The sequence below is a fragment of the Eutrigla gurnardus genome (assembly GCF_963514095.1).
Source record: "Eutrigla gurnardus genome assembly, chromosome: 2".
Lineage (NCBI taxonomy): Eukaryota > Metazoa > Chordata > Actinopteri > Perciformes > Triglidae > Eutrigla > Eutrigla gurnardus.
In genome coordinates, this window is record NC_139916.1 from 7,839,591 (window position 1) to 7,860,496 (window position 20,906).

The following is a 20,906-nucleotide window of genomic DNA, read 5'->3' on the forward strand; positions in this document are numbered from 1 at the left end:
GTACTTTTGATAGCATATTTAACTTACTTTATTATGTCCTTATAAATAAGATTATGACTGCAGGGCTTGTAATAGCGTATTCTTTACATTTTGGATTCTTATTTACTTTCACCACTTCACCAAAGGAAAGACAATATTCACAATCTTTATTTACTGTATATACATATATAAACTCGCAGTGATACTTCCATATATGGAAACAGTATTAAGGTTTAAGCGTGTCTTGTCTTTATATCTACAAGTGCATCTCGGAGCCAGTCAGTGTTTTGGTGTTTCATGACAAAGAAACAAACAACTGCAAGTATCAGTCTTTCGTTCAGGTGACTCTTGATGTGCTGTAACTTTCACTCTCCTCCACCGACATCAGTGATCGTTTCCCATCTTCTTGCTGTGGGCTGCTGAACATCTCTTCCTCTTCTATGGGGAGTTTAGAGTCAACCTGCATCAAGTCTGGCGGGGTGACGGACGGCGTCCCGCAAGACCCGTTCCCTATGTGGAAAGTGATGTTGACGTTGACGTGGGGACTGCTGGCCACGGGGCTGATGACCTGCGGGCTGGTGGGCTGCGAGCAGGGCTGAGAGCAGGACTGTGAGGAGGGCTGAGAGCAGGACTGTGCCGGCACGCTGGACTGTCGCGTGAAAGGCTCTGCGTTAGAAAGTAACGTCATGGGCTCCGACAGGGCCGAGCACGGACTGGCGAGAGCCACATGTGAACGCAAAGGGCCGATGGACTCCTGGCTGCTGCAGCCGTCTGCGAGGACTAAAGTTCCCACGTTGTTACTGCGCTGAGTGTCGTCGCTGTAGGCTTCCCCGTTCTGCAGCAGACACTGTTGTTCCTGGGGCAATTCTGTGAATGAAGTCAGCTGTGTTGCCCCCAAATAATCATGATTGACCTACGGCACAAATACATAAACATGTGGATTGTCAGTATTCTGTATGGATGCACCGATGTTTAAAAGGCAGGGGAGAAGAAAAAAAACAGACTCACTTCATTGCCATTTTCACAATTTCCATTTGCATCTACTTTCGGGGGCAAGCTTGCAGCGTCTGGGTAAAAATGAGATAAAGATGTTGACAAATAATGGTCTTTATCATTCTGTTTTTTCCAGTTGAGGGGAAATATAATGTAGATACAATCCGAGCTCTTCCAAACAAAACAAGAACATGATTAATGGGGTTGTTTGTTACAGGATGCAGTTACCTTTCCTCCGAGCAAGACACAGGAATAGCAGAACGACGGCAATGAGAAAAAGTATTAATCCGACGACGCCAGCAATGACTGCAGCTAAGAGTTCAACAGAGAGACAACAAAGAGAGTCAGAAGGAGAGAGATGAGACGCTGATTAGACCTCACAGTTTTCTCACAATGACTTAGAGACACAGAATGGCTTCCCGTACCCATTGTGCTGTCGGATCCTGCACTCGGTGGCGGGGTTTTTGTCGAATAGTTGAACACTGCCTCCGAAACCGACGGCCTGAACGACAGCGTGGAGTTTGTCGGCCTGCGAGGCGCCTCGTAGTCTGCGGTGGCTGAGACTTTGAGCGTCGGCGTGCGTGCAGGAGTTAACAGCGTCTCCGTGAGAGGGTTTTGCGTCTTGGTTTCCGGCCGCACGCCGGTCGAAATCAAACGCTCGGCTTCACATATGGTGTCCGAGGTGCTGTCGCCTTGTCTCATGACGGCCCTCCCGTGGCAGCTGGAGAGAAAAGGGAGAAAGCCATCAGAGATCGGAGCTCCGTGCAGCTGTGGACAGATGTGACCATCCTTTCACTCACTTTGTGTGGGGCCAACAGGGCTCCGTGGAGGAGGCGGAGGCAGAGAACGTCCCGTTGGGGCAACGCTCACACTTCACATTGGTGTTTTCTGTCCCTGAAAAGACACCAAAAACGTGTTGCTGTTTACTTATTTCTCACTAACATTATTTTGAACTTAATGCTGCATACTCAATGTAACAATGTTTGACGGGATGTGTGATTGATTAAACCAGAGGTCTTCAACGTCTTTCAGGCCAAGGGCCCCGTGGCTGATAGTGACACAGTGGAGGGACCCCCTATTACATATCGTATACAACTGTGTTGCTTATTTAACCGGGCCAATAATAATGTGTAGTGCAGGGATAAAGGTATATGTAAACATGTATCAAGGTTATGATGTATGTATACAATGGAAAGCCATTAAAATAATAATTCATATATGTACGGAACATAATGTAATTCTATATTGGCATTTCTACATCACGATTTTCACATTAACACAACAATTTATATTTATATTTGCTTATTAGATGTATTAATGTTGAAATTTTGGAAGAAAAAAAGTTTCCCGGACCCCCTGTTGAAGATCTCTGGCTTAAAGACGGGTGAAATCAACCATCATGATGGATGTGATACAGTGATTCTAAACTATAGTTTATACCTAAACAAATACATATAAGCACATGCTGACATGAAAATAGAAGCTGCTGTACCTTGCACAGACACTCCGAAGCCAGCTTTGCACAGCATGTACCTGTAACACGCTGTGCAGTACGGACGGTCAAATCCCAGAATGCAATACCTCCCTGGCTGGCACACACACTGTGACTTGGTAGTAGAGGAGCAGATCTGGCCATACTGCACACCATTGCCTGGTTGTATTTAGAAATTAATGTTTGGTGTTAAATAAAAAAAAATGGCATTCTTTCCAGATGTCACAGTGCTGCGACTGACCTGTTTTGCATTTGGGGCAGGTGAAGCAGTTTTGGGCGTAGTTCCAGCCCTCCATGTACTGGCCTCCCGGGCACGGTTCACACACAGTGTCCGTCGTCTCAGAGCATTCTTCTTTCAGCCGCTGTCCTGTTAGAACACATGCATGCATGAAAAGTTAGTCACTTTAAACGGGTTTTTCTAACAGCAACACAGCAGACGAATGCCATAAAGATTGGTTTTCCCTGGTTCATATAAACCATCACATCTTCATCCACAGTCCAAAATAAAAATGGTGATACATACGTGAGTGACAACACAGACTTACATGTATTTTAGGTCCGGGGAGGCCGTTGCATATTTACTCTCTTTAAGTAATGCAATTAGAAATGTTAATTTGGAGTGTATTGAGCTTGTGGCGGTGCACTTTCGTACACATTTATTAGATAGCTTAGTGTTCATATTACAGCTAGAAGGCCTTCAAATAAACACTCGCTGCTACGCTCAACCACTACATGGTGGAGAAACAATTAACTCCACACTGAGTGGGAGAGAGGAGGTCAGCGGGCGTGACTGAGCACATCGGCAGCCTTCATGGCCCAGATCTTTTTTTTTTTTTTTAAGAAGACTAGGAAAGGATGGGGGTCTCCACATCTCCACATCTCCACATTAGTATAAACATGCTCTCTGTTTTCATCAGATCTGAAGACCATGTTTATACTAATGTGGAGACGTTTCATAATGTGTTTGCATTTCTGCCCTCAATGAGCTGGAACGTTCACATCGCTGGAGTCATAGTGGCTTTTCAAAGCACATTTTGCTGTAAAATTCCCAATGATAGTGTATGAACATGTTTATATATATAGAGAGCAGAGCATCAGCATCTCTGCCCTGAACTAACCACGAGCTACCGGCCTACGAGGGGAACGATACTCCCGAGGTCAAAGGAGCACGTCTTTGAATAACCACAGGAGTGCTGAGCATCGCTGGTCGTGTTAAAAAAGCTACGAGGCTAACGTTAGCGGCTCTGTCCTGCTCTACTGTATTTGGGGAAGTCCACACTCCAGCAATCACAACATCATTACCCAACATAGTGTTACATCTGGAAAGTCCACGTCCTAAAAGCCTTTTCTCGAACATTTAAAGTAAAAAATGACCATTTAAGAGTACAAAGTACGCTAATCAGCCAGACAGAGTCATGTTAGAACGAAATGATTGGATTAGATATATTCAGCATGTAGTATTAATAGTAAAACGTAACGAATAAGCAATAAAATAAATAATAAACATATACAGCATATTCTAAATAAACGAGATATATATCATATCTTCCAAATATATTTATATATAAAATACATATTATAATATATATGTTTGATAGGATATATATCTTGTTTATTTAGAATTTGCTGTTTATATATAGGGTCATCCATAAAGTTGGAATAATTGAAATAATTTATATAACATATATTATGCATGAATAAATTTCACCTGGGTCAAAAGTGATTGATGCATTTAAATAGGAATAAACAGATGATTTTTTGTTGAAACCAAATATTCCAATATGTATATATGTGTATAATATATATATATATATACAGCTCTACTTGAAACAAACCCAATGATTTCCGCTGAGTGAATAGTGAACACAATGCATTTCCTTCATGTTGTCTCTCAGGAGGAAACGAGGAAACTGTACAGCGTATATAGGTGTTGATCTTTCACACCTCCGCGCCCAAGTTGTTACCATGTTTCTTGACCCGTGTTTGTCTCTGTACAGTGTGTGCATCTGAGGTGCATCCGAGGTGTTCGGTATGAGTCCGTCACCAGTCATCTTTAGAAAACCTTACTAAACTGCGGCCCTCGCCGCGCGTCGTTTACAGCACGTCACTCACCCGGGTGGCATTTTCTGCAGCACAGGTTAGAACCGTCTAAAAGGTACTCTGCTGCCGGGTTGACACAGTTTCCATCTGAGTCGGCCTGGTAGGGCTGAGACGAGACCTGTGGGAAAGAGACGATGCTGAGGAGCAACTCATCTTGTGCTGCGTTTTCTCGTAACACTCTGACACAAATGAGATGCATTCGGACCACCGGGGGATCAAGGTAACTCATTCTGAAATCACCTAGGGGGATATTTTGTATGGGCCAGACATTTTTCTTATTATAACAATCCGCAGAGAGAAGTTAAACAGACTTAGTTAAAGGGGTGACCTTCCACACCTGTGCCCCCCCCTTTCTGAGCCTGAGGCACAAACAGGCAGTCATTGTTCTGAGTTCACCTCTACAGTATCTCTTCCTCTCTCTATGGGGGAAAATATGCAGCAACTCAGGTCCACAACCTCTCCCTCACACGTACCGACATATCCGGAATAGAGGCGCAACAGCTATAATAAACACACCTGTCGCCACAGTGCCCTCTATATGACAAAATGTGCTGACAGCAGCACGGCGCGTTTCTCGCATTACAGGAAACAGAAGGCGACGAACTGGAAGCCTCGGTTGCGAAGCGCAGTCTTCTTCTGTGGTGTGACCACCGACGGCAGCAGGAGATGTGATGGTAGAGATAAGCTTCCGTGGAGAATTACCGACACCCTTCATGTTATAAAACGGTGTCTTTAAATGAAAACCGAGATATTCAATGTGAACCCGTCAAACAGGTGAAAACAAATGTCATTACAAACTGTAATATAATATTATCACAGACAGTGTTTAATTTTTTTTAAGTTAATTGCAATTAATTCACTTTTAAGACAAATATGCTGATAGTTTGAAACACTTGAATGAATCCAACAAAGTGAAACTCGATCCGACATTCCTCCTCGTCGTCGGTGTCGCCAGAAGAATGCGGACGCTGCCGGGGAACGCAGCGGACGGAGCGTGACGGACAAATAAAAGAGTCCCCTTACCTTGACGGCGGTGAAGGCGCTGAGCAGAACCAGCAGCACCAATATTGGGTCCTTCATCGCCTCCTTTCAAGAGAAGCGGGGACCGTCGAGGATGCAGCCGCCGGCTTGTGCGCTCTCCAGATCATTATCTAAAGGCGGGCCGGCAGTCACCGAGTCACCGAGGATTTCCTTGAAGTGAGTCGAGAGTTTGGAGGAAGGAAACGAGCAGGCAGGATCTAACCCACATGCACTGATCCGTCTTTAAGCTTCATATGATGACGTTAAACACTCTACTTCCACATGTCAGACACATACAGTGTTTAATATTTAAAAAAAAAACTATTTACTTCACGTTTTGATCTGATTTTACAAAAGTGAAAGTTTGCAAACCCCCCCTTGGAAGTTTTCACGTCAACTTTGGCTCAATGTGACTCATCAGCCAGTTGGTTTTGACAGAACCAGTTAGTTGGTGAGTAGTTATGAGGTTTCTATGCAAAAACAGCAATCCTTTCAGTCCGAGGTCATTGACCTGCTCCCACAATTCAAACGACAGATAACCTACATTATTACCTTATTCTTGAATACAATTGAGTCGTATGAAATCAAATCAAATTTTATTTATATAGAACATATACAAACGGCTGAGCCGCAACCAAAGTGCTTCACAGAAAGTGCTTGTGCTTAAGTGCTAAATGCAAAAAGACGTAAAAAAAGGGACATTTTTCAGGCATTTTAAAAAGACAAAAAAAGGCTGTGAGTTCACTTTAAATCTGGATATTGAAATCATTTGGGGCTTTTTTTTTAAGAATATGTGCTGCTGGGTTTCTACACTTGGGCAGGATATTGTAGTTGATAGTTATATAATGAAAGTTGTTTATCCGCCCCATGTGGAGTTCTCTCTGACTGTTCTCGTTGCTGAGCAAGGCACTGAAGCCCTACGACATAACCTGGAACAATTCATGGGAATAAAGTCAACCAAAGGAAAAAAGGTTTACTTTATTGTACTCTACTGTGGTCAAAGCCAGTTCAACTGTTTGTTCCTGTGTGAGACCTTGACATTTCACATTAGTTTCCCCCTCCCACATCCTCAACATTTCTCTGGTATTCAAGTACACCAGGAGCAGCCTTATTATGCATCCATGTCTCATTTGACGTCTTATAATGTAACTCTGAGGCGTTGTTTTTAAATCTCACACCTTCAGCTTTTAACCGAGTTGTTGCAATGGCAAAAAAAAAAGAAGAAAAAAGAAAAAAAAACGTGACCAGCAGAAGTGAAACCTTTTTTTTTAAATTGCTTTTTTTGTTTCATGTTTGGCCTACTTTCAGGTTAGGGTGCACTGCTCTTGTATTCTGTATCGCTGAGTAATTCCCTAACATATAACACTGTAGTTAATTTTTTTTTTTAGATGACAGACATGAAACTCGCTTCAGGCGGGTATGAACATCCTTTTTTTTTAAGTCAAATTATTTAATTTGTATTGCGTGGTAATGTAGAGCAGATATTTCACACCAGTCTGATGAGATCTGACTGAAAAGTCAGTGAACCAATGTCTTACTGGTGTAAAGTAGGTTCAAATCTAATCATTTTTATTGAGTCAAATGGAAACTAAAGGCCACCCGAAGGTAGAAAAATGCATTACATTCTAGTCTAACGCTCCAGTGTTGGATGTGATAACAGTTGTGAAACGAAAGTGAGCAGAGCATTAAAACACGTATTGAGGATTTGAAGATGTGATGATGATGATGATGATGATGATGTATTAAGCTTCGGAAGTATAATTTCATAAAATGATGAGCAGTCGGCCTGATAACACGCCGCTTTGAACAAGCGCTGCAGCATCAAAGTATCGCAGCATCAACATTTAACAGGAACTCAATACAAATCGTACATTTATGTACGATTATTTAACAAAAATAATGCGTTTGAGTTCATTATCTTGATCATTTTTGTTGATTTGTTTATACTCTCTGACTTCTTCAATATGTTAGCCTGCAAGACACAAAACTGGAAGCATTTAAAACGTAGCTGTGTTTGACGTAAAGCGTACGTGTTTGCGGTTCCCAGAGCAGACTGCAGATCAGCCTCAGTGTTTCAGCAACATAGTCTGTCCCACAGTCAGGAAGTGTTGAGGGAAGTTAAAAACAGAAGTATGTTTGAACCCGGGAGCCAAAGCAAACAAGCTGGAAAGGGCGAAAGAGATGATTCAAAATGACTTCCTTGATGTTGTGAAATCCGCAGGATTTGGCAAACCCAAATTTAACCTTTGCTACGTGAATCGAAAACAGGAAAAACACACCACGAGAGTGCTGACAGTCACAAGTGGAATCTAAATCAGGTCTGAAGAAATAAAAACGCAAACTCATGATAACATGAAATATGCCACTCTGTCATAAAAAAAAATTACCATTTCATGAAACCATGTTGTTTAATTACGTGATGCATAATCATAGACAGAAAACAATCTTCACATTGTTGTTACATTTCTGAAATCAAATTATCTCATGTTTCTAAATAATCTATTTTGGACATCACATATTTGTTCCATATTTAAAACACATTTTAGCAAACGCATTTAGCAGATATACTACAGAGAGAAAAAAAAAGGAAATAATTTTGGGCGGCGGCAAATTTCTCAGGAACTTTGATTGTTTGTCAGTGCAAAGGGTAAAATGTGCTTCCTAGACTTCTTTTTGGAGAGAAGTGTTGGAAGTTGTGCCGAGCCAGGCGAGACACATCCTCGATCTGGTCAGAGATCTGCTTACCGGACCCTCTGGGTGCAGAGAGATCCTGAAAAATGTTAAAACCACCAGATGAGAAGTTTGTCCTCATAAGACTCAACGCTGATCTCATTTGTCCCATAAGATAGGACTACTTGGAGTCATCATTTGTGTTTTAGTTCCACACATGATATATGAACATGCTGTGAAAGCCGTCTATAATATTTAAATGAGAGGTACAGTAGGAATCACCTCCAGGTCCTGGAGCTGTGACCCGGCGACGCTCTTCATATTTAGACTGCTCCGCAGATCGAGGTTGCCGGGTGGCGGCGGCGTGCTCTGACCGGTGTTTGACCAGCCTGAGAGACAATGCTGGACAGGACAACAAAAAAAATGTAATTTAATCACAATTACAGATGTTAAGCTACAGAAATGGCACAGCTACGTAATCGGTTACTCACGGATGGTAAACCCAAACTATCAGAGGGGTCAAAACTGCATCGCCGATGAGCTTTGTACTTGTAAGGTGGCAGGAAGTTGGAGCGAGGGATGCTGACCCTTTCGAATAAAACAAGATGAAATATCATGAGATGATGGTCGGGGTGACTTTAATAGAACTTAAACTTGACTAAAAGTGATTGTTGATTGTAAAAATGTAATCTCTTAATAAAATAAACTTTGAAAAATGGGATTTTAAGTCCAGTTCAACCTCTTTCTGGAGGAATTCTCAAACATTTTAGGCAGCCTTGGACCTTTTATTCCACTTAATTAAAGGAGCACACACTATGAGGTACCAGTATTTAACAGCCACATTCACAGACAAACAAGCAAAGTCATCAACAGGACTCATTCAGACTGATATGCGTATACAAGGAAATATAACACGGTCTAAAAGGTCTCAGGGGTTCAGTGCTCTGACTTCCTTCGGGGTCGTTTATGAGGATCCTGATCATTACCTGATGAGAGCCGGTTCAGCAGTGGTGTGAGGACGGGAGGATTTGGGCTCTTTGCACACCGGGCAGCACTCAGAGTGAAGTGGGACGGGAAACAGTCTGCTGTTAATCCTGTAAGAGAACGTACCTGAACAAAAAAAAAAAAAAAAAAAAGTGAGCAGACGGAGATGAGAATTAAGTCAGCCATCACGAAAAGAAGACCTGGACTCGAGTTACCCCCACTTACACCGATGGGTGTCCGTGTTGGCCTCCGGAACGTCCTCGTCAGTGAGCGGTGGCAGGGCCGAGTGGTTCTCCTCACGAAATCTATGAGGGGAGCTAATTTATAGCAATTTAATGAAGTCATCGTCAATCACAGGCGAACCTGACCTGAACACTCGGTCACAAAGTGCGATCGGAGGTGAAGCACTCACTCTTCAGGCGGGCTGTGGACACACTCGTCTTTATTGAGTGATCGGAACGCGCGCAGGTCGTCGAAGAACTCGTCGGAGCGCTCGATCGAGTAGTCCTCGGCATCGAGGACTCCTTGGAGGGAACAAACGTCACCTTGTTAGGGCTCTGTTTGATTATTGTGAATATGAGACAGAAACAGGCAGGTGGAGAGAACAAGGCGTACCTGCTATCCAGTCATAGCCGAGCAACGGCGGCAAACGATGCCGCTGTGAGGCGGATAACTCGTCGGATTCATCGGACGGGAATGTGACTCGACTCTTCACGTCCCTCTATAAACACAAACGGGTGTATTAGTGATCAGCATGTTCTAAAAATCATACAAGAGCAACACACAGCGGCATGCAGAGAGTGTTGTTCCACCTGTGTTCCCTCCCAAACGCTAAAGGGTCAAAGGTCAATAGCTACAAAAAAAAGCTTTAAAATGTCATTTTGTTCCTGAGCAGCTCAGACAGGTGACGACTGTAGTGTGTGTGTGTGTGTGTGTGTGTGTGTGGAAAATATAGGAGATAACAACAAGGTTGGATTTTTGAACATAGTGAAAATGTTTTGCTTCAAATAAACCAAGATGTGCTACAAAGGGTATTTTAAACATTTTATTCTCCTTTCAACGTGTAAAACATTGAGCAAGGAACTGTCTTCAATTTTACCCGTTCATTGCGTTGATGTACTCGACAGGACTTCATGTCCTGCAGCCTGCTGTGGACAACAGGATGTCTGTTGCCGTCTGTGAAAAGGTTTGATGGTGCTGTATGTTCACCAGTCCCTCCTCTGTGTTTCAAAGACGGTGTTGAACTCGAGCTCTGGACGTCTATTTGACTCTCACATGTATCTGATGAAGACAAAGAGGAACAGAGTTCACAGCAAAAAGAAGGTGCAAACCGAAAAAGGACTAATGTTGCTTCACGTGTCATCGGAATTATGTAAATACGAGTTCCCCCACTCGGAAATTTCACACGAAAGCCCCCTCAAGTCGTAATTGCGGGTGGGAAACCCCGGAGATAATTTTGGCAACCGAGTTCCCGAGTTGGGTGAACCACAAGAGGGCAGATTCACTAATTGATGTCACGCAATTGTATATTTTTAACAGCGCAACAAGTGTTATCTGTTGATTGTTCTATCATTTGAATCAGCAATACATGCAGGCTGTCAATAACTCGAAAGAGACCAATGCTATGTATCATCCTATCCATAATAGACTATAATCTGCTAGCGCGGTGCAAAGTTAAGACATTATCCTCGGAATTCCGCTTTCACAAGTAGAGTGTAGGATTTTCCGACTGGCACGCGAAGGCAGCATAAACACCAGCGTTCTAAGATATCCGCGGACTAATCTCGTGTCTACATCCTCGTGTAAACAAACAGCTTAATTACCCGCAAATCTGACGGTGGGTTTGGCGGGGGCAGCCCGGGCTGGACCTCGGCCTTCACCGGCCAGGACCTCTGCGGCCTCTCTCCCCCTCTTGCGGCCCTGGCTGGAGCCGCTCGGCCGCTCCAGTTCCTCTTTCTGCTGCTTCAACCGGTTCAACAAGTCTTTGTTACGCTCCCGCAAAACAACGCTACTTGGTCGGCGGAGGACATTTGCAGGAAAAAAATAGTGCGTTTAAATCGAGTCTTTCTAACAGAGTGAAACAAACAGCGAAAGTTTCAAAGCTGATTTAAAAACAGACAACACCAACAGCTTCATAACAACGCGTTGACAACAATGATTTGATTGGCTGGAAACCTTTCTACCCATCATGCCTTGCGACCGTCCGGGGTTGTATCTTAAAGTGACACACACACACACACACACGAGTTAAACGCCAGGACACGACGTTGAACAACAGAGGGCGCTGTGTACTCAATTAATTAAACTTAATTCTAGGTAAGCACTACAAAAAAATATAATAATAATAATAATAACAGTAAAAAATAATCAGCCTAGGAGTAACATGAAAGTATATCATCTATATAACTACTTCAACTACTATGCACAATTCCTGCTCATCAATCTCATGATCATTTTAGGTTCAAATTGTGATACAAGCGTCTAAACGTTTACTACACAGCAACAGACTACATGATCCACTTCTGCACCCTATCAGGGGACGAGGGCAGCTGTATCTGCCCATCGCCAGAAAGCTGCTAAAATCCACTTCGGGGTCTGACGTCCTCCTCGTCGGGAGGGAGGACAAATGCCATGGGAGAAGGAAGTCAAATTGTACAAAATCTTGAAATAACAGAAGAGGAGTGAACGCATCCACGACATGCACGGACCTTTAAATGACAGCAGATCACAGACATTTAAATTATATTTTAACTTTTGTCAGTGCAGCCCTTTATTTTACTCACTCACCTGTAAAATCTAAAGCTCTCCAAGACTGTATGCCCCCCTGGCCTGCTTTGGCGTCCCAGCTGGTGTGATCCCATCTCAAGCTGGACCCATGTTTACTGCATTACACTGTGTTGTACTGGTGATTTATAACATCTTGTTCACCCTGTTCACAAACACATTTTCTTGTTGATTTGGCTGATAGTTGGGCGGATCAACATGTTGACTTTCTCCCTGCTGTATCCCTCTTAGAGGACAACCTGTGCTCATGAAAAAAATGGCGACAGTATTCAGCCTCTGCTGGGTGGCTTGATGACATTAGTTTATTTACATTAAAGCCGTCCATCCGTGGCGGCTCTAATGACAGTGTTGCAGGTGGTGCAGGGTCACAGCCATAATCGTATGCCTGGTCCCCCGCGGAGCGAATGGCGTGGAACTGCGTGGGCGAGCTGCTGCTCAGTATTCCAGTCACGGCTGGTTTGCATTGAGAGCTGTCCGGGCCAGTATAGTATGATTAGTTGACCACAGTATTGTGGAGTTGCACCCCATTATCATTAAACGGTGGCAGTCATGAAGTCATATACTCCTTCCTGTCTCTCTAATTACACCCCCACTGTTGGGTCCCGAGCAATTACTGCCTGCCGCCAGAACGCTTCATCGTTCATTAGGCACCGATAAGGAGAAAGGGACACATCAACAACAAAAACATGAGACAAAAAACGGAATTTAATCATATTTCTGATCGACAGCAAAATCATTTTGAGGAGATTATAAGGTGTGTTGTGCAGAGAATGATCAGAGAATGAATCCAGTTGCTGAATATGTTTTTATCTGATTGTATCCTCATTTGAAAAAAAAACAAAAACCTTTTTAAAATAGAAGAAAAGTTTATTTTGCACAGCTGACAGTCTGACAGAGAAATGGACTGACGACCACTTTTTATCTACTAAATGTGATTGACGGAATACCAATTAGTCAAATGTCAGCCAATTTATTAAAAATGACAACCATAAACACGCCTTAAAGGAAACTGTTGAACGCATTATTTTCAAAGTATTTCTCTATAACTTCAAATATGTATGACAAAATAAGCAACACTGAAGTTTAAGTTTGGAAAAAGTAATTTATCACTGCCTCATCAGGACTGTGACCTGACAAGATCAGCAGACAAACTCTTGCATGAACGTACTCGACATCACGTTTCCCAACTGAATCCCAAACACTGTAAAGACTGGCAAAAATATGTTTTAGCTTTCTCAAAATAAAGCAGATGTTACTGGTTTGATTTTCAGGTTAACCAAGAGTTCAAGTGTACTCAGGTTTTACATGTTCGGGTTGAGAAACCAACGTTTTTGGGTTATGCAAACTGCTTTTTGTGAGGGTTAGAATAGAAAACTTGGTATTAGCACAGATATATGTCACAGTAGGAATATGAGGAGGCAAAGTATAATAACCCAGAGCTGAGCTGCACATCCACCCTGTGTGTGTGTGTGTGTGTGTGTGTGTGTGTGTGTGTGTGTGTGTGTGCGTGTGTGTGTGTGCGTGCGTGTGTGTGTGTGTTTGTACCATTAGTCCTTTTCAACAGCAGCCACATCTCCCAACAAGCTTTTTATATTTTCCTGGAACCAGGCATCTCCAAATAAACAGCCGGTAGGTGAGACTGTAACAAAGCCGATGAGATGAGGTAACATCAGAGAGCCTGATGGGTTGGGGGGGTGGGGGTGGGGGGGTCTGACAAAGGGGAGGGGGGTGACCAACAGGATCGGCGAGGGAAGTGGTTTTCGCTGATAAAGAAAGGGCCGGGGTCGATTGTCCCCTCCACTCCAGCGATAGAGGTGGATGCCATTAAGATAAGGGGGATTAGAGCTGCCACCTCGCTGGCCTATAGCGGCTCCATCCTGAGGGGACGAGCGGGCAGCATAAGACCACATCCAGGGAGGTTTGTTGTCACCTCTTAGTCACCAAAGGGACTGATTCATGTTGATAGGATATTGTTTGGATTAACAGGAAACCAATTGCATTTGGTCACCACGAGCAACTCTGTCACGAGCTTGTTAACAGACCAACGTTTGGATCAGTGGTGGACGGAGGATTCAGATCCATCGTGGAGTACCAAAAACCACAACGCCACAATACTCGTACTGGAGCCATCTGTTCCCAACTAGAAAAGATGTCACGCTGCTTATTTTTATTATTATTTCTTTGTAGTTTGCCAGAATCATGTCAGGATTCGCTCTTATTAGAATCTCTTGGACGTCGACAATAATATTAAATGGAAACCAGACATTCCAAAATCAAAGAGGGCTAACATAATGTTTTCCTTGAAGCAGGCCGTGCCTAAGTAGACGAGTCTCTCCTTTTATACGGCTTGTTCTTCCTTCTTCATACAGGGCATTATGCTCGGCCACGCTCGGGTCTGGACTGCGTGAGATTGAGGGGTTGAAGACACCGGTGAAAACATCCACGGTGAGTCCAGCCGTCACGCTGTGGTCGCCCATATTTCACCGGGTCACACCTGGAAACTGTGATCTAATGGCTGCTGATTTATGAGGCGAGGACAGGGACCACGAGGTTCGCTTCGGGTCCCGGTTCTTCCCAAAGTTAGTCAATAGTGGGAGCTCACGTCTGGGCCTTCGTGTCACCGTTTGTGCTTAATGACCTGTGTGCTTTTCTGTGATTCACTGGCATGTTCTTCCTCTTTTTTCGATTTACTGCATGCGTTTAAATCGGCCACAGCCTTTGTTTCAGGGCTGAGGGACAACGATGAATCTGAGTAAGGACAACTAATGCCATCAGGTCAGACGGACGGACCGCCTCTGCAGACACCTGCCTCAAAGAATCGATGCCTCTATTTCATCCGGCAAACCATCCTTATATAAGACTATGAGACTATAGTCTGTAAGAAAGGAGTGTAAGATAGTATCAACTCATCACAATAAATAAGCTGCTGGCTCGTAAAAAACAGCAGCGGCTTTCAGCGTTGCAATTAAAAACTCAAATATTCTGGGCCGGTTAAGCTGACTGCCGTCTAATCCCACGGCATTTTACACAAGACATGATTAACAGGGAGAGGAGCATGTAAAGCAGTGATTACTACTATTGTCAAGCTCAGAAATAGTGATTTCAGGCAAAACAAAACAAAAAAAACCAGTAGAAATGGAAATGCTAATGAAAGAATCCGGCCACAAATAAGAATGTTTTCGTATCTCTTCCATTGGAACCATCCAGAGGACCATTTGGTCCACGTTGCACAACATGTAATCTGATATCATTTTTAGTTATGAGATTTCTTTGACCAGAATATATAAACAGCAGCAGCAACATCCCTCCTCTCCGAGTTTCCAAGTGCACATTACATTTTCTGCCACAGGCTTTTAGCAAAGTCGAGCAGCCTTGTCCATCAAATACATTCAGTGGCATTCATCAACATAGTCTAATTAAAAAGCTTTCAAGCTTGTTTTTTCCCTCTCAGATCCACTAATCACAGAAGACAGTCCAGTGTTTGTTTATGGCCTGCGTGAGAACAGACATATGCCGCCTTACAGCGAATAACCCTCCAATAATGAAATGTGAAGTTGCCTACTTAAAATGGAATTAGACTGCAAACTGCAGAGAAGATTTGATGTTTGCCAGCAGCTCGTTCGACGTTGGGTAATGACAACGAAAAAAAAAGGAGCACATTAGCTGTCAACGGCCCCCGAAACACAGCAGGCGGAAAGCAAAAGGTTGCGACTCCAGGAAATGTGAGAAAAATATCTTAACGGCATCGATCTGAAAGGAGAGCGGGAAAGAAAGGACACCGCAGCGACCGACCCTTTAAAAGCAAAGAGGTTCATTGTCTTTGAATGAAATGAGTCGATGCATTAGTCAGAAGAAATGCAGTCCTGAGAACTGAGATCTGACGTCTTACTGGCCGGATCACATGGGCAGGTGTACGAGTGTCCTGTCTGCGGCGTACGCATCACCAATGCGCGCAGAATGACTTCATAGTTCAGAGCGACAGAAAGATGATGGAGCGCCGTCATGCTCGATCACATGCTCCCTTCCAGTGAGTACATCCCCAGAGGGATAACATGGAGACCTCTGTCTCTGATGACAATGCTCACATGATACAATCTGCCTCACCTTAGAAGACGAATGAGTCGAAATCATGGGAAATATGACGCACACTACGTTTAAAAAAAAAATGCATTCAAGATATTTGTCACAGTTACGTGAATAACAGGTTTGGACCCAAACACAGATAAAGCCATCAGACTGGAGGCAGGAAGAGTTTCGTAGGTTAAATGAATGAATTGGGGGCAGGGAACCGAAGCAGATGGTATCAGGGCTTTCATAACAAGCTATTGAGGCAGGTAGCAGGAAAACCACAAATGAAGCGAGACAGACCAAAGGAAGAGGAGTAACAAGGGACGGGTGAAACTAATCGGCGATCCAAAGTGGCGGGAAAACAAACGAAGGCAGGAAGTGAAGTGATCTGAAACGAGTTAAAAAAATAAAATAGTAAATGTTGAACATGAATGAGTGACATGAACACACATAAGATACAATAAAATGTAAAAAATGACTAAAAACTCAATGTTTTGGGGTTATTTTAAGCACAGTTTTCACTTTGTCACCTAAATATTTACTCTAATTATAAACCTTAAAGCGATGTAATTAACTTCTCGGCGTCCGTGACCCCGAAACATCAAATTCAGAGTTCAGGATATCATGGAAATGTATTATAATCACACTAGAAATGACGATATGAGAGGCAACATCAAATATTAGGTGCACACTCAGATACTGCAGACCAAGACAAAGGTGCATTGCTCAGGCTCGGTCTTTTAATGGAGCGTTCAGGACCGGTAACGCAGCTAATCAGTCGTTGGAGGCAAAAACTACAGTTGAGATGCCGTATCTCTCACACGGAGTCGATCCGGTTCAGTTCAAGTGGGAGACAACTGGACAAAGGTGAGACACGGGTGAAACTCCACAAGACAAGGGTTAATCAAATAAAAGAGGAAGTGAACAAGAACAGAAAGTAAAAAAGCCGCGTTTGCAAGCTTCTCCTCTTTAAGTGTTTCTGCAACATTAATTTTCAATGAATTTAAATCATTCCTGCTAGAAAAAAAACAGGAACCTCCAACATATTTAATGACTGTTCTATTTTGGGGTTCAACGCTCCAAATCTGTTTACTCTCATCACGTCTTGGGGCGGCAAACAGCCACCTGAGCAACCGTCTACGAGCATCAGCCAAACACATTCATCCTTTTTATTATCAGATAATTAGTGGGGGTTAATCAGGCCCATAATGAGCGTGGGGCGCCACGCCATTTCAATCTGACACCAGGCCGCGGTCCAGATCGAGAAACACCTCGAGATCTCCCTCCGAAGACGAGGGAAGGAGAGGAAGGAGAGGACGACGGTGATGAGTGGGGTTTGTTTCAATGATAACGGGAGGCCATAACTCACTTTTATGGCTGCAGGGATAAAAAAAAAAAAAAAGGTTGAGAAACTCTGTGCTACTAGATTATCTGTCTGCAGAGAACATGCTCGTCTTGTCTCTGTGGACGCTTATAAAGGGGGAACTGACCCTCATCATAACCCACCCCAGCCCCTCATAACACACACATCCCCAGCATCTTATCACAGCGCCTCAATCGAGAACAATCCAATAGCCAACTATCACCTCCCATCTGCCTCCCCTCCCTCCCTCCCTCCCTCCCTCTGCCTCTTGCTCTCCCTCCCTCTCTGCTGTAGACTCATTCCCTGAGCAGGACTCTGAGCTGGATAACGTCTCCTTCAACCCGCAGCACAGACTCATTTCTCTACACACCAGCTCTGAGTGGATGCTCAGCAGGGGTGTTTGAGATATTAGCGTACTGTCGGGGGGGAGGGAAAGGGCTCAGGGACTTCTACCATCCAACATCCAAAGGTAAGCATCCTTAATGTTAGATTCCCGTTTGCCGTGAGGCACCAAAGTGAAGGTGGTGAAAGAAGTTAGCCACCTGAAAGCGGAGCCTTTAAGGCATCACTCGGGTCAGATTCTCAGAGGTCCGTAGATTTGTAAGACAAGATTTTGGGCATCTGTGCGTGTGGAAATGAACGCTGGCGGCGTTATTTTAGACTTGAAGGTACATTTGGTCAGTAGAGGGGCGAATAACACTGAACTCGAGGAAGTGTGTTGGCAGTTAATCCTTGTTTTGTCTGGAGTTTGGAGAAGAATAGCACCAGTCACGGGACGTCATCTGACCTGAAAACATTTGGTTCAGCTTCGTCTCACTTTCGGAGGAAGGATTGGATTTTGACACAGTGAACCCCTGACCTGTTAGATCACACCGCGCCGCTGCTTCCTTTCATGCATCACATAATGTGCTTCTCTGCTTACTTGTCTCCTTGGTGCTGGAGACATGTTAAGACCATTTGGATTTGAGGTCAGCCTCTCTGTGTGCATGAACGACTGAAATTTTTCCCAATGATGTTCTCAAGATGTTTAGATGTTGGTTCCCCCGAGTTAAAACCCTTTTCGGACTTGAGATTCTCCAAATGTAGTCTATTTAGATTGTCTGCTAATGTTTGCATTTATTGTTGCAACAATAATTGGATGCCGCCCTCTTCACCACACCCCTCGTTGGGTGGACGCATCACCTGCAGAGGCCTCGCTGTGCTGCACCAGCATGCAGCTGGAGGCTGCTGGAGAGCTGCAGCAGATTGTCTCCGTCGCTGCAGCTCCGTGTTGTTCCCGGGTGTCTGTTTTTTAGTTGATAAAGATGCAAAGACTCCTACTGTTCCCTTGCACTCTCACAGCCATGAGGAACAGTTTGGGTGGGGTTTTTTTCAATCCTGGGTTTTGTCTCGCAGGCTACAACAGACGCTTCCCTTCACTCTGTGATTGGTGGATCTCAGGAGGAGAAAAAGTAACAACCGATATTTTCAAATGTTTACAGCGCGGGTTCACAAGAGGATGAATATCAACTAGATCCCATTCATTGTGCACAAGGTAGAATTTGAACTCGGCATTGGATTCTTTGTTTAAACTTGATGCTCTGGCACACCAGTATGACATTATACCGTCACTTTACCTCTATAGACATTACAGACTGTTTGTATCTGTGCGTAATTATATTACGGCAACAAAGCCTCAAAGTTATGTGACTTAAGTTAATAATACTTTATTTATAGCATGTATCATAACAATGTTGTGAAGTCCTTTACACACAAAAATATATATATATATAAGGTAAAGAAATAAAAAGTTAGCATATGAATGAATCAAATTAGCATAAACAGGTGAAAAGACAATTTTGTTGTTGTTGTTGCTGTTGTTTTGCATTCTTCATTTGTTGTATTATCTCCTTTCTATCTCCTTTATCTTGACATGCAGTATGAGTGCATCAATGATACAGAGACGAACACACGTCATTCATTTCATTCTTTGACTGTCACTATATAGGCATGAAGACAAATGTCATCATAATGTAAACATTCTGATTAATTTTTACCTTTAATAATAATTCTAATGTGTCTAAAAATCTTTAAAATTCTTAAATTCTCTCAATGACCAATGGCTGATGTATTGCTTTCATTAGAAAGTAAGAATGTAAAGCCACCTACATTATTCAGATACTACTTTTATGACATTTAAATGGAAAAACTTGACACAAATAGAAAGATTTTATCGCTTCCTTTATCGTTTTTTTTTTTATTGTTTCTTCTTCAAATGGAAAGAGGCCATGGACTTCCTATGCATTGGATTTGTGGTTGCTTATAAACACAATTCCAAATGCATGTTTCATAAATATTTAACACAAGTGCTGAATTCTGTCCGTATCCTTAAAAACAGGGAGAAATGAAACCGAAATACAGCAAAGCTTATTGTCCGAGGTCATTTTAAAGATTTGTGCGATGTCACAGGATTTTTGCCTATCTGAGATTTGGAGGTTTCTGTGCCGTCTGACGCCGAGGATGTCGGTGAAGCTCTAACAAGCCCCTGCCTGCTCTCATCACTGTAGTGCCAGATATCTGCCTACGAGTATTCATCGGGAAGGGCTAATGGGGCACAGCAGTGTGAACCTCTGATTTACAGCCCGTCCCCTGTCAGGCCTAATGATAGGGCGATGGGGCTGGTTACGGAGAAACAGGTGCTGCAGAGTGAATAGAAGCAAAGCAATGCTGCTGAAAGCAATGGGTGATTGTCGTTTTGTCCTCTGCACAAATGTTCATTTGCAATATTGTGTTCACACATACATAATTAGAGTGCCTGGTGTGTGTGTGTGTGTGTGTGTGTGTGTGTGTTTCCAGAATAAACGTCACGTTCAATCTACACAACCGCTCTCTATCCATATCAACAGATGGAGCTCAATGTGTGAGAACGTAAGGGAATAACGTCCTAAATGACCTCATACACTCAACAAAGTGTATCTAATGTGGTGAGGTTATTAAAGCGCCATCATTATTACAGTGAACGATTCACTCATACAACCAAGAAAAATGAATATCAGTTTAACTGGGAGAAGGCATATAGATGATGTTTAAATTACAGAATGGAAACATGCCCGACAGCGTAACACATATATTGTAATAATAATAATCATATTGGCCGACAGCACAGGTCTCCTTGCAGTTAGCAAAAACATTTCAGTCTCAGTGAGATCATGTCCTGTTTTTAGCTTGTGGCCCATTAGAATAAAAGAATATATTGGTGTTTTTATGTTTCTCAGATTGTTTAACCTCACTTAAAGGATTTAAAGAAGAGTAAAAGTATCCAATATTTGACATGACGAAGGCAAAAGTCGGAAAATTAAATATTCATATTTTATTTCGCATCGATTAATTCAGCTTATGACCCTTCAAAATGTTGTTGGAAGCCATTTTTACAACTCCCACGATGGAAAACAATTAAGGTGTCCATAATTGTCC

The 20,906-nt window shown here is 43.1% G+C and overlaps 2 protein-coding genes across 2 annotated transcripts; both read right to left on the bottom strand.

Moving 5' to 3' along the window:
* Positions 1 to 124: 124 nt before the first annotated feature.
* tnfrsf1b (tumor necrosis factor receptor superfamily, member 1B) lies at positions 125 to 5,836 on the bottom strand. The gene is made up of 9 exons (XM_084025021.1): positions 5,588 to 5,836; positions 4,577 to 4,682; positions 2,706 to 2,831; positions 2,465 to 2,623; positions 1,773 to 1,866; positions 1,398 to 1,693; positions 1,201 to 1,284; positions 988 to 1,046; positions 125 to 892 (listed from the first exon to the last, which is right to left on the bottom strand). Exons 1-9 carry the CDS (start codon positions 5,642 to 5,644, stop codon positions 317 to 319), a joined length of 1,557 nt encoding a protein of 518 aa, XP_083881147.1. The 5' UTR covers positions 5,645 to 5,836; the 3' UTR covers positions 125 to 316.
* A 2,157-nt stretch (positions 5,837 to 7,993) lies between these two features.
* On the bottom strand, positions 7,994 to 11,444 carry miip (migration and invasion inhibitory protein). Its single transcript, XM_084029955.1, is given in 10 exon segments — positions 7,994 to 8,354; positions 8,537 to 8,656; positions 8,746 to 8,842; positions 9,241 to 9,364; positions 9,464 to 9,555; positions 9,651 to 9,762; positions 9,854 to 9,959; positions 10,338 to 10,519; positions 11,062 to 11,242; positions 11,245 to 11,444. Coding segments are annotated over 10 exon segments (1,173 nt in total). The 5' UTR covers positions 11,269 to 11,444; the 3' UTR covers positions 7,994 to 8,219.
* Between the last annotated feature and the right edge of the window lie 9,462 nt (positions 11,445 to 20,906).